The following is a 14,045-nucleotide window of genomic DNA, read 5'->3' as shown; positions in this document are numbered from 1 at the left end:
CATATGTTCATCTCTATTTTAACATGTATGCAACTCAAAAACAACAATAACACTGAAACACAAGACAACCAAGACTTGTTCATCTCTACTTAAACATGTATGCATCTTAAAAATGACAATAAGGCTTCAACAAAATATCATCGAGAGATAAAGAACGAATTTTCACCATGTTCCACCTTTTTTGTTGTATTGTTAGAACAAAAAATTGCAAGTTTTGTCTCAATCCATTGTGAGGCCAATACACACCAAACACTTATTCACAAACGGCGTCTAAAATTATTAAAAAGTGCCATGATGATTGGCTTAAACATCATATACTCATATATAACATCGATCTTTGTAGTTCATAAAATGCAAAATTCACAAACTACATCCATAGAACACATCTAATTAGAGACAAATAAAAATTTCCAGTGTTTATATAAACAGAGGGACAACACACAATCACCACACTATTACGACTTTTAGAATATGAACCTCACATCAACATCTTTTATAACGAACATCATGCTGACTGTTGAACTCGCACTTACCTTGAAGACGCTTGAGTTGAAGCCGATGGGTTAAAGGGTTTCTGCTCAGCACACGTCAGCACCTCATGGGGCCCACCTTCTTCACGTCCAACACCCATCAAGTCAAGATAATACAAGTAATGGGAAACCACAGTGTTCATGTCATCCACATCGCCTTTTCCACATGTACGATCACCATAAAGGATATTCATTGTGGTACCAAAACCGGGGAATCTTTTGGCTAAAGTATCGTTCTTTGTGGGTTTCCAAGTACCCACAAATGCCTCATGGGCTGAGGGCTGACCCTTCTTCATTGGGGTTACCCACGTGTGAATTGCAGCTTGGAAGGCTAAGGTTGCGTTTTGTTCGATGTATTCAGGGTGGTTCAAAAGATCTACGTTTAGGGCTTCACCAATTTTCCCATAGTTGTATTGCCTGAAATAATAATAATAAACAAATAGATTCATCTTTTGAAATATGTTTGTTACACAGGAAGCTTTATAGGGCTACCCATTTTAAATAGGACAAAAATTACAATTTTTGTCTTATTTACATCAGTGTTATGTTTGTTACATAGGACTCGACATGAACTGGACTAGACTAAATAAGCTTTCTAGGTCTACCCTTTTTATATGGGACAAAAAAAATTGCAATTTTTATATGTGACCAAAAAAATTGCAATTTTTGTCTTATTGATATCAGTGCAGTGTCAGTCAAAACCAAAAAAACATCTATAGTGTTATGTTTGTTACACAGGACACGACATGAACTGGACCAGACTAAATCTGACAGAACAATAAGCTTTCTAGGGCTACCATTTTTACATGGGACAAAAAAATTGCAATTTTTATATGGGACAAAAAAAATTGCAATTTTTATCTTATTGACATCAGCGTTGTCAGTCAAAACCAGAAAACATCTATAGTGTTATGTTTGTCACATAGGACACGACATGAAATGGAGTAGACTAAACTCACAGAACAATTAGCTTTCTAGGGCTACCCTTTTACATGGGACAAAAAAAATTGCAATTTTTATGTGGGACAAAAAAAATTGCAATTTTTGTTTTATTGACATCAGTGCAGGGTCAGTCAAAACCAGAAAAACATGGTTAGTGTTATGTTTGTCACATAAGACACGACATGAACTTGACAGGACAAGAAGCTTTTTACGGCAGTAAGGCTACCCTTTTATATCGGACAATTTTTTATTTTTTTTCCAATTTTCGTCTTATTAACAGTCAAAACCAGAAAAACATGGATGTGATTGATACCAATAAATGGGCAAAGCACCACGACCATAGTATCCTGCTCCAGGGGCACAAGGGTAAGTGTACTTGTAGAAATCATCACAATACTCATGGGGAGGACTCATTTCTTTGTTGTAGCATAATCCCCATGCTGTTGGTCCTCCAGTTGCCACTCCATAACCACCTTTAAAAAAATTTAACCAATCAACTTTATATTATCTTGTTTTTTTTTTTTTTTTTTTTTTTTTTTTTTTTTTTTTTTTTTGTAGCTAATATATCAATTAGCAAAATAAAGAGATATAATCGTTGAGATTTTGACTAAAACAGAAGAAGTATCTTTTAGCATAATCAATTTGACAAACAATATAGAACTAAAAACTTACAAGAAGTTTGACTGCCAACATGGCCAAGAAACGCCGCGATCTCCTTCATCTGAGTAGTCTTGTTGCCGGTTGTACCAAATCCATGCGGCTGATAAAGGGCGGAGGCGGTGATAAAAGACTTGTAATCCCAGAATCCGGCCGCATGGGCCACCGGAGAGTTTCTTTTTGCAAAGAGCTCCTCAAACTGGTAGGTGTCAAAGTAGTCGGAAATTGTAAGGTTACAGCAATACTCCGACCACCCTTTACATTCCCAACCCTTATCACATACTTTCTTCCCCTTCACCTTCTTCACCAATACTTGTGCTGAAGAATCAGCATTCGCGATCGAAACAATTACAAGCAGTATGCCGATTAGCAAAACACTCGTCTGTTTTGCCTCCATTTTTGTCTTGTGCTGAAAAAGAACACAATAACACAGAATTAAGAGACACCCAGATGCCAATCGAGATCTTTTTGAGGGGGGTTTAGTAAAAAAGATTGAATTTTTAAAAGAAACGAGAGACACCCGAATGCTAAAATGCACAGATGATGTATGAAAACAAAATAAAGACAACTTCTTTTAGACACCAATATGATAAAAGTAGCAGAATACCCTTGAATAACTCTTGTTTCTTGTTAGAAATTTTAGATGGAAGAAGAGAAAAGGAAAGAAAGTTTGACAATGGAAGGAAGAGAGGGGTTGTGTGTGATATAAAGAAGAAGTAAAACTTACAGAGAACGAATGCGTAACTCACTGAGATCAAATGTCGTTTGTTTGATGGAGATGCAATTGAGGTTGTGGGAAGTTGTTTGGATTTTTGCTTGGGTTACAAAGCAAGGAATGTAGAAAAGAGTGTGGGGTGTTAGGTGAATCAATGGAGAGATGGAGTAGATGATGGAATGGACGGTTGAGATCGACGGATCGGAGGTGGGTTGGGTGTATGAATCATGGAAGGTGCTAGATGTTTAAAGTGGAGCCGACTGGATTAGACATGACGCAAACACATTTTACTAGTAGCTTTGAAGACGATGATGACTCACCAACTACATAAATGAATTGAGAATTCGAAATAGAACTCGTCACCGACACCTCACCTTTCCTTTTTATGTTTTCCTAATTTTGGTGAATAAGTTTTTTAAACCTTTTGAATTATGAGTGTTTGGGGTTGTTTTTTTAGATTAAAAAAAAAATTAATATGTTTTTTTTTTTTAACCGGCAAATCTAATCTTCTTAAGCTAACAATATCTATTTCACATATATCCACGACGGGATTTGAACCCTCGACCTCAAAGAGGGAGGGCATCACCTGATACCGCTGGGCTACAAGCCCGTTGGTTAAAAAAAAAAAATTAATATGTTAAAAAAGTAACTTGATAGCAAAAATAATTTTTAATTTAGTTTCTTATCTGTGAGAACTCAAGTTGAAGAAGTTACAAATATTTGGTTTTATAACTCAATAAGTTATTTTTGGCTAATGAGTTAGCCAAACATTTAGGTGTTTTGTCAGAGCTAAAATGTCAGTAATCTGTTGAATATAGCTAAAGAACAATACAATTTCATCCAATAAAAATATTAGTAACACCCTAAAAAAATAATATTTTTCTTATAAATGTCAGTAATCCGGAAAACAATACAATACATTTCAATAATTCTAATATAGCAACATTGAAATTTAATCATACAACCATCTTATTTTAATATTTATCACAAATTAATTATCCATTTTATGAAAAAAAAAGTAAGTTAGTAAAATATTTTCATACATGTAATACATTTGATTTTTTTAGTGAATGTTGTCAAATGTTATTAGATAAACATTCTTAAATAATTATCCGTAAAGTTTTTAAAAATATGAAACCAAAAAATTATGCAAACAAATAACAAGTTTATTTAGCTAAAATCGTTAAATTAACACAATCATACATAGATTTAGAAAATAAAAAAGAATATACTTTATTTGTAAACTTATTGCAAAGTCTCCACAAAAAAAAAATTAAACATATGCAACCAAAAAGTTATGTGAACAAATAACAAGTTGATTACGCTAAAATCATTAAATCAATACAATTACACATAGATTTAGATAATAAAAAATATATTTTATTTGTAAGCTTATTCTAGTGTATGGTGGTTTGATGGTTTTTTTTTATTTATTTTTTTCTTTTTGTCCAATGATAGGAAATGATACAGAATGTGTGAGACTTCTTGTTTGCTATTAGACTTAGTGGAAGGACTAAGAAGAGATTAGAATACATTGGTCAATATTTGTTTCAAGAAGAGGTCCATATTTGCGCCAAGTAGATGACGCGTAGACCTTATTAGGTATGCGGTATTCTAAAACAAACATTTTGCATGTTATCGGTGTGGTGCAAACATGAGAGGTCTGGAAGAGTATTTGCAAAAACCAAACACCACCTTATTGGCTTTTTCTACTACAAAAGCTACTCCAAACAATTTATAACACTCGGAATCTTGAGGAGAATTGTTGGTAGTAAAACCCCTTTTAGGGTTGGACACGGCGTGTTGGAGGAACCAACACTACGTGTCTAGATTTGAAGAAATGTGGAGATTAATGGACCAACACGACGTGTTGTGGTATCTATTGGTAGCTGGGAAGGAAACCCTAAATTTAGGGTGTTGCAACCTATTTAAAGACCTTATGTCCTCTTGGCTGGCCTCCTTACCAACCTTTATTATCACTAAAACCCTAATTCGTTCCTTAAGCTTTCTTGGTGGTGTTCTTGAGCCTTGAGTGGATTCTTGTGGTTATTTTGCTCATTTCTAAAGGAAGTTTGAAGAGTGAAGGTGCTTAGCTTAGAAGGAATGTCATAGATTCAGAATCTCTTTACTTCTAGCAGTCTCTTTGAGGTATTAAGTTCATACCTTGACTTGTAGATGTTAGATCTCCTCATTTTGGTGTTGTTGTGTTTTTTTGGCCCTTTTTTGGGTTGAAGAGCATGAGAAGTCATTTTGGGGATTTGTTATTCCAGATCTGAGTTGCATTGCACCTTTTGAGCTTAAAGGTGCAAGCTTTTTGAGAAGAATTGGTCCCATGCATGCATTAAGTTCCTTTTTAAGCTTAATAGCTTCATTTAGGCATGCATAAACATAAACTTGGCAAACTTTACGTGGTTTTCTAGCTCAAGGAGGTCATATCTATGTTTTGGGGTTATGTCTTCAAGGATTAAGTGCTTACTGGTTAAGCCCTTGCACTATTAAGCTTATTGGATTGAGTTTAGAACCTTTTGGGTAGTCCCAATGGATAAAGTTGGAATGTTTATGCTTCTGGACCATGTTATGGTCTAGATCTGAGCTTTGGAGCTCTTGAAATCGGAGAAAACAACTGAATGTATTAAGTTGTTGAAACTCGGGCAAACACGATGTGTTTGCAAGCCAACACGACATGTTGGCTGGAATTTCCTGACTGTTTGGATGATGTTGGAACACGACATGTTTGGTCAACAAGGGTTGTTGACTTTGACTTTGACCAAAAGTTTGGCTAGGATTGACCATGGTTAATGTTTGGGCTTTAGGGTTGGGCCCATGTAAGGGGTTTGGGCCCAATTTGGAAAATTAGGCCAAGTATGAGCCTTGGGTGATAATTTGGTTTTGGGCCTTTTAAATTTTGAGTTTGGGCCTTAGTCTTAGGCCAAACTAAATGAAGGGTAAAATGGTCTTTTTAACCCAAGAATGGACTGTTAGACTTATGGTTATGGATTGGGACCTAAATGTTGATCGGGTGTTGTTTTGATTGTAACATCCATAAAATTCATGAAAATTTAAAACTTTTTCAAGCATCTAAAAACCATTATTTATTACAAAATGTTTTTAAAATAGTTTCATATCAGAGTATCCTAGAAATCAAAATCATAAAATGTGAGGAGGTGCACGATCAAGCCTTCGCCTTCCCGCGGTCATCCGAAGTACCTGAAATATAATCCAAAATTGTAAGCCCGAAGCTTAGTGAGTTTCCCCAAAATACCCGCACAACAAATAACACACATATAATAATAACATACTATGGGTCTAATCAACCATCGGGTTGGAATGCCCCAGGTCCTCAACCATTGGGTTGGAATGCCAACATACTATGGGTCCAATCATCCTCGGGATGATATACCCTCGACCCACAACCATCGGGTTGGATTGCCTACATACTATGAGTCCAATCATCCTCAGGATGGAATACTCTCTGTCCACAACCATCGGGTTGTAAGGCCCCGTTCTGTTGGCTCTCGCACACAACATATAAGCCTCAACCACCAATCAATCATGTGCACATATAGCAGATAATCACATAACAGTCTACAGACAGTCAAACTGATCTACATATCACTAAGCATAGCAACATCCTATCTACCAGGATATCGATATAACCGATCATAATCATATAGGAACATCCTATCTACCAGTATGTCGATCTAATCACACTAATAATAAAGCAGGATAACAATCGAAAGGGCCAACCTTGGTGCCTTTGACCCTTGAGTATAGTTAGGAAAACTCACCTCACAAGTAGTGATGTAGTGAAAATATCCAACTCCCAAACACAGCTCCGAACTCAACCGCATGTAACCACCATATGACTAATTCCATCAAAATTCCAAATTACCAAAATACCCTCAAGAGTCAAACTGTGCCAACCCTTGGTCAAAGTCAAATTCAACGGTCAAGGTCAACAGTCCATGTTGACCCAACTCGTCGAGTTCCTTCAAAACTCAAAAAACCATGAAAACCCGAGTTAACTCGCCGAGTTACTAAACAACTCGTCGAGTCCATGCAATGTCCAAAAGATCGGGAAAACCGTAACCAACTTTTCGAGTTGGCTATGTAACTCGTCGAGTTCCTTCATGTCACACCCCCAAACCGGAACGATGGAAACGTTCGGGGGCGGAGGACGTCATGTACAGTATCACAACATTTATAAAATAGTAATCAAAGTACAACAACCATTACATTGATAAAGTATAGTTTTACATCCGTGTTCAAATCAATGTATACTTGACACCAAAATGTATAGCAAAAGTTAAAAGACATGAGTCTATGAAGCTCTATCTTCTCAAAACCTGTGGATACCTGTTTACTGTTTTCCTAAGAATACAAGTAGTTTTTAAAAGAGTGTCAACAATTTTGTTAGTGAGTTCATACGTATGTGTGTAATTGAAATCTGTCATTTGTTCTTTGAAAATGTAAACAGATTTTCCCAGAGAATCCTATATTTTCTGTTGTAATATATTGTAATCGAAACGTGTAATTGTTATTGTACTCTGATACAATATGATGTAGTTTTAATTCATATGAAACCATGAAAAGTATATTTTCTCTGTACTGACATAGTATATAGTATTTGTACTTGTATGAAAACTGTGGAATTGCAAATGCCTAGATTCACCATTTGTACTTATAAAATATTGTATTATAGTTTTATTATCTAATAAAACTATGTAAAGTTGTTTACTTATTCATACACTAACCGTATTGTTCAATACGAAATTGTGAGTTGTCATAACCATGCTTGATGACCTAAGATGGCCTGAACACGACGTTCTTCAGGCGTCGCAATTGGTACAACATTTGTCACCTCAGGCCTGCCAGCCTAACTGTAGCGAACAGTTAAGGTGCGAGATTGTTAGTCCCATATAGATCTATACACAAGTGTCATGCTCTCCCTCCAGGAGACTCTGGTTATAATTTCAGGACTTGGTTGGTACTTAGATAAGTACGTGAAGTGTGTCTCACAAATGCTATATTGAAGGTTACTTGTAGAATAATGAAAAGTTACTTTGTAATGGATAAACTGTAAGTATATCTCATAAACAATATTTATTATAGTTTATATGTTTGTTTTCCATAATGTATTCTGAATATGTAAAATAGTGCATATGGTCCATAAACTATACCTATTATAGTTTATATGTTTGTTTTCCGTATTGTTTTCTGAACTTTAAAAAGCAATATGTATGTTCTATAAACTATACTTATTATAGTTTATATGTTTGTTTTTTTTTACTAAAACAAAAACCTTTGTATTGTTAATAATTCGACAAGTTTAAATTTGTAAAATACATGATACGATTGTTTCGTGGAATTCAACACTTATGTTCAAATAGTACTAAAATAGATTGCAAAAATAATATTTTTGTTTAACAAGTTTTTAAATGGCTTTATACTTATATAAATATAATATTTATATAATTATGATTAAATAAACAGTCGAATAAATACTTCTACCCCAAGCTCATAACCAAACAAGGAATAGAAAATGGAGTCTATCAATTCTAAGCCTGTGTAACTGTAATTATATATATATATATATATATATATATATATATATATATATATATATATATATATATATATATATATATATATATAACGGCAACGATTGATAAATATTGAAAACATTTAGATATTAACACAATTTTTCTTGTGTTACACTTGTATTTCCCCCCTAAAACAGTGAAAAATCATGAAAACGTAGAGGTATGAACTCACCTTGTATGTAGTCGCAGTTAGTTAATATGATAGTAATGGTGACTTCGGGCTAGAACACGGGAAATTAATTGTGTCCTAATTGTTTTAAACATATAATAACGGCAACGATTGATAAATATTGAAAACATTTAGATATTAACACAATTTTTCTTGTGTTACACTTGTATTTCCCCCCTAAAACAGTGAAAAATCATGAAAACGTAGGGGTATGAACTCACCTTGTATGTAGTCGCGGTTAGTTAATATGATAGTAATGGTGACTTCGGGCTAGAACACGGGAAATTAATCGTGTCCTAATTGTTTTAAACATATAATAATAAAGTGTAAATATTTTGATCTAATAACACAAGTATTTCATAATACACAAATTAATATGTAGAAAACTTACAATTATATATGAAAGATTTTGATTCACTGGAACGTATGAAGGCTAATTTGAGAGAAAGTTTTGGAAGCTTTCATTCATTGAAAGTGTTAAATGATTTAATTTGTTTCTTAAATATGAAGGAAGTTGTAGTCGGTTTGGAGATTTCGGCTGGGAATTCTACCCGAGAAAAGGAGATGATTTCGTTGCTGGGGAATCCTACCGAGGAGGGTTTGCGGTCCGAGGATGTTTGCGGTCCTGACCGAGAACCCGATTTCGATTCGAGAAGAGATAGAATTTGCGAAGGTTTTTCGGTTGGTTGATTTCGGACCGAGGAGAGTGGATCATGCGAGATTTCGGTCGGATGGTGGGGCTAGATGCGAGGGTTCTAGGTCTCATGTGTTTATTTTCAATTTTTGCAAAATTTATCTAATAAAGGGTTTATATATATATATATATATATATATATATATATATATATATATATATATATATATATATTAAAATATAAATTTTTGCCTTAATAAATTGACAAATCAACAAATTTGACTTTTATTTAGCAATTTTCACTTTTGTTGACATTGGTTGACTTTTGTTGACTTTTACAGACTTGAAAATAACGGGTTGTTACAATATCCGCCCATTAGAGGGAATTTCGTCACGAAATTGTTTTTAAAGTGGTACTCATGAACTAGGGAAAAGATGTGGATACTTTTGTTTCATTTGATCTTCCCATTCCCAAGTGAATTTAGGTCCCCGCTTGGCATTCCAGAGAACCTTCACTATTGGTATACGAATTTGTTTTGTTCTTTTGATTTCCATATCCATGACTTCCACCGGTTCTTCTACGAAGTGTAGACTCTCGTTTAACTCGATTTCTTCGAGTGGGATTACAAGAGTCTCGTCAGACAAACACTTCTTGAGATTTGAGACTTGAAAAGTGGGATGAATGTTACTGAGTTCATGTGGTACTTTGAGTTTATAAGCAACCTGACCAATTCTAGCAAGATTCTCGAATGGTCCGATGTACCGTGGATTTAGTTTTCCACGTTTGCCGAAACGTATCATTCCTTTTGAGGGTGAGACCTTTAACAAGACTCGGTCACCAACCTGGATTTCCAAAGGTTTTCGTCGTTTGTCCGCCTAAGTCTTTTGTCTGACTCTAGAAGCTTTCGGTCGTTCCCGAATTTGGACGTTCTTTTCTGTTGTTGCTCTAATGATCTCGAAACCGGTTAAAGTACTATGAAAGTTTTGTTTTTATTACTTCTTTTCATAGTTTATTTTTAGTTAAAACCATCTCATTTTAGTTAATCTTCATGCTTATTTTCTCTTTTTGTTATTTTTCTCCTTTACCGGGTTCTTTCCAGTCTTTTGAGCTTATTTGCAGGATTTATCGAAGACTTTTTGTTATTGGAGGCTTAGAAGGATGCGTGATTTATGGAAGCTTGCAGGTTGCCTGTGAATTTGAAGTGGTGCGAATGAGCTTGGTGCTTGCATAAATAAGAAATCAATTTGGACTTAATTTTTAAGCGAGAATGATGATGAGGCAACGCGGACTCGAGCTACGGAAGATTGATGGAGCATTAGATCGATCATTAAAGGCTTTGGAATGACATAAATGGGCTCTAAAGAGTTATGCATGTGGGTTGTAGTGTGAATGAGAAGATTGGGCTAGATTGTATTTTAAATGGCCCAAGTCCCACATTCAGCATGACCCACACGGTCCTGTGGACCCATAAGCGATCCACATGAATTGTGATGAAATGAACCTGAGTTTTGACTTTTTGACCCTATTTGTGGAAGGTTGGTGGGTGGCTTTTGGCACCTTTTTGAATCCGGAAACCAGCTCCTTTTTGCTGAAGATTGAAGGTATTTTGGCATAGCATGACTTAAAGAACACACACCATTTTCTCTCAAGAAGGCTTTGGAAGATTTGAAGAATTTTTGGAAGATTAGTGTAATTTCTTTCCATCTTGCATCTAAGACAATGTTTGGTACCACTAAACTATATTGCATTTATTTTACTTTGGCCATGTTTGGTTAAACTTTCATTTGGTTGATTAGGGTTTAACCCATGGATGATTAGTTGCTTTGAAGATTTATTATTATCTTGTGTTTGAAGTTTATGTAAATGTTTTCTAGTTCAGTATCTTGTTGTGTTTATTTATCTTTGATCATGAGCTTGGATGAATGAATTCTTGTTTTTGTTGACTAATTTCTTGGTTAAGTAATGGACTCTCAAATTAGTAAGCAACAAATGGTTTATATGTTTGTTTTCATTTCATTTAAACCATGGAAATGTTTCCTCCATAATGATAATGTAAGCATTTGATTATCTTTTGGACTTGGTAACTCTTATAACTTAAAGCTAATTGATTTTCACAAGATTTTATGCTTCATTGATTTTGTGACTTTAATTAAGGAAATGTGTTAAGAGCTCCTCTAACCATTTTAATATCTAAGAAGAGTTGAGGTAATTTGTGCTTATGAATTGCTATAGCCAAGTTGAACCAATTCACAAGTATTATTCCATCTAGTCTAATGACAAGTCAACCATGTCATCCATGTGGAGTATCCCAAAATCAACCAATTTCACTTCATTGTATTTAAGCAAATCTTTTACTTGTTACTTATCATATTTACATTCTATCTAGTTTTAATTTTTTCAAACAATCAAAAAGAATTAACCCCCCCCCCCCTTTACTTTTAATTTTGTTTTGCAAGTATTTTACAAAGAGGTTTACATAGAGATTTAAATTGAACCAATCTCCGTGGATACGATCCCTTTACCACTATACACTATTTTAGTGTGTAATACTTAGGGTATTTATTTTGTTGGCCTTGACAACCACCATACTATCAGGTACCTGATTCTTGGATAGTTGCGTATCACCCACCTTAGCCCAGCACATAGGAGATCTGCACTTATGGCCATAGAGGACTTCAAAGGGAGCAACTTTGATGCTAGTGTGGTAGCTATTGTTGTATGAAAATTCAATGAGTGCTAAATGGGTATCCCAAGCTTTACCAAAGTCTATCACAAAGGCCCTCAACATGTCTCCCAGTGTTTGTAAGGTTCTTTCACTTTTCTCATCAGTCTGAGGATGGTACCCTGTACTCATGTCAAGATTGGTTCCCAAGGACTTTTGTAGTGATTGCCAAAACCGCGAGGTATATCTACTATCTCGTTCAGAAATAATGGATATTGACACACCATGCAATCACACTATCTCTTTAATGTACGTCCTTGTTAACTTTGCCATTTTGTCAGTTTCTTTTATTGGTAGGAAGTGTGCAGGTTTGGTTAATCTGTCGACGATCACCCAAACGATGTCATGACCACCCGTTGTCATGGGTAACTTGGTTATGAAATCCATAGTTATCCGCTCCCACTTCCATTCGGGTATTTCTGGTTATTGTAGTAAACCCGAAGGCTTCTGATATTCTACCTTGAATTTAGCGCAAGTTAAACACTTACCCACATAGGTAGCAATTCCATCCTTCATGTTCGACCACCAATATAGTTTCTTAAGATCCAGATACATCTTTTCTGAACCTGGATGAACGGAGTATCGAGTTTTATGGGCTTCGTTCATGAAAACGTCTCTGTACCCACCGAACTTCGGTGTCTAGATTCTATTCATGAGATAACGAACTCTGTAACCTTGATTTCCAAGTTCTTTTCCATTCCTCTTAAGGCTTCACCTATCACATTATCGGGTTTCAAGGCTTCCAGTTGTGCCTCCTTGATATGTGTGGATTGGTGGGAATGGATAGTCATAGTTAGAGACTTTACTCGACGGCCAGAGTACACTTTTCGACCAAGGTCATCTGCTACTACATTGGCTTTGCCGGAATGACAGCAAATCTTGCATTCGTAATCAGTGAGTAGTTCCGCCCATCGTCGCTGTCTCATGTTGAGTTCTTTTTGATCAAATATGTGCTGGAGGCTTTTGTGATTTGTGAAGACTGTGCATTTCGTACCATAAAGGTAATGCCTCCAGATCTTCAGAGTGAAAGCTACTGCTTCCAGTTCAAGGTCGTGTGTGGTATAGTTGACCTCGTGGTTCTTAAGTTGTCTCGAGGCATAGGATATGACCTTTCCTCGCTGCATAAGAACGCAAACTTGCCCTTGCTTGGACGCATCACAGTAAACTACAAAATCTTGCATCCCTTCTGGGAGGGACAAGATCGGTGCGCTGCAGAGAGCTCGCTTTAGTCTCTGGAAAGCGGTTTCTTGTTTATCCTCCCAGTTGAAGGTTACACACTTCTGAGTCAGTGAGGTGAGGGGTTTTGCGATTTTGGAAAAGTTTTGGATGAAACTTTTGTAATAGCCAGCGAGATCTAGAAATTGATGAATCTCTGTCAGGGTTCCTGGGGTCGCCCAGTTTTCAATAGGTTTGATCTTGGATGGATCAACATGTATCCCTTCCTTGCTGACCACATGACCTAGGAAGTCCACCTTTCGAATCCAAAACTCGCACTTTGAGAACTTTGCATACAATTTCTCTACCCTTAAGGTTTTCAATACTTGTCGTAAGTGTTGGCTACGTTCTTCCTTACTTCGGGAATAGACTAGTATATCATCGATGAAAACTATAACGAACTTGTCTAAGTAAGGTCGAAACACATGGTTCATCAGGTCCATGAACACTGCGGGTGCATTCGTTAGATCAAAGGGAATCACTATGAATTCATAGTGACCGTGGCGAGGTCTAAAAGCGGTCTTTGGAATATCATCCTCCTGGACTCGTAGCTGATGGTATCCTGATCTTAGGTCAATCTTGGAGGAGAAACTGGCTCCTTGAAGTTGATCGAAGAGGTCGTTTATTCGTGGTAGGGGGTATCAGTTCTTAATGGTAAGCTTGTTTAGTTCACGATAATCTATGCACATACGGAACGATCGATCATTCTTCTTCACGGACAGAACCGGTGCTCCTCAACATGAGAAACTCGGTATAATGAATCCTTTGTTGAGCAGTTCATTTAGATGGCTGGATAGTTCCTACATCTCTGATGGTGCTAAACGGTATGGAGATTTAGCTACGAGGGTAGCTCCGAG

At 36.0% G+C, this 14,045-nt stretch overlaps 1 protein-coding gene across 3 annotated transcripts; it reads right to left on the bottom strand.

Moving 5' to 3' along the window:
- Positions 1 to 298: 298 nt before the first annotated feature.
- Positions 299 to 3,119, bottom strand: LOC111888139 (chitinase-like protein 2). Of its 3 annotated transcripts, none has more exons than XM_042899166.2 (4): positions 2,879 to 3,119; positions 2,145 to 2,538; positions 1,786 to 1,945; positions 299 to 947 (listed from the first exon to the last, which is right to left on the bottom strand). In XM_042899166.2, exons 2-4 carry the CDS (start codon positions 2,524 to 2,526, stop codon positions 530 to 532), a joined length of 960 nt encoding a protein of 319 aa, XP_042755100.1. In that variant the 5' UTR covers positions 2,527 to 2,538; positions 2,879 to 3,119; the 3' UTR covers positions 299 to 529. The 3 variants fall into 3 exon arrangements, with proteins under 3 accessions (XP_042755100.1, XP_023740040.1, XP_052624389.1); XM_023884272.3 differs by having other exon boundaries at positions 2,857 to 3,117; XM_052768429.1 differs by lacking the exon at positions 2,879 to 3,119 and adding an exon at positions 2,737 to 2,865.
- Between the last annotated feature and the right edge of the window lie 10,926 nt (positions 3,120 to 14,045).

This window comes from Lactuca sativa, chromosome 2, assembly GCF_002870075.4.
Source record: "Lactuca sativa cultivar Salinas chromosome 2, Lsat_Salinas_v11, whole genome shotgun sequence".
Lineage (NCBI taxonomy): Eukaryota > Viridiplantae > Streptophyta > Magnoliopsida > Asterales > Asteraceae > Lactuca > Lactuca sativa.
Note: the sequence above shows the minus strand (reverse complement) of the source record. Positions and strands in the feature narration are given on the sequence as shown.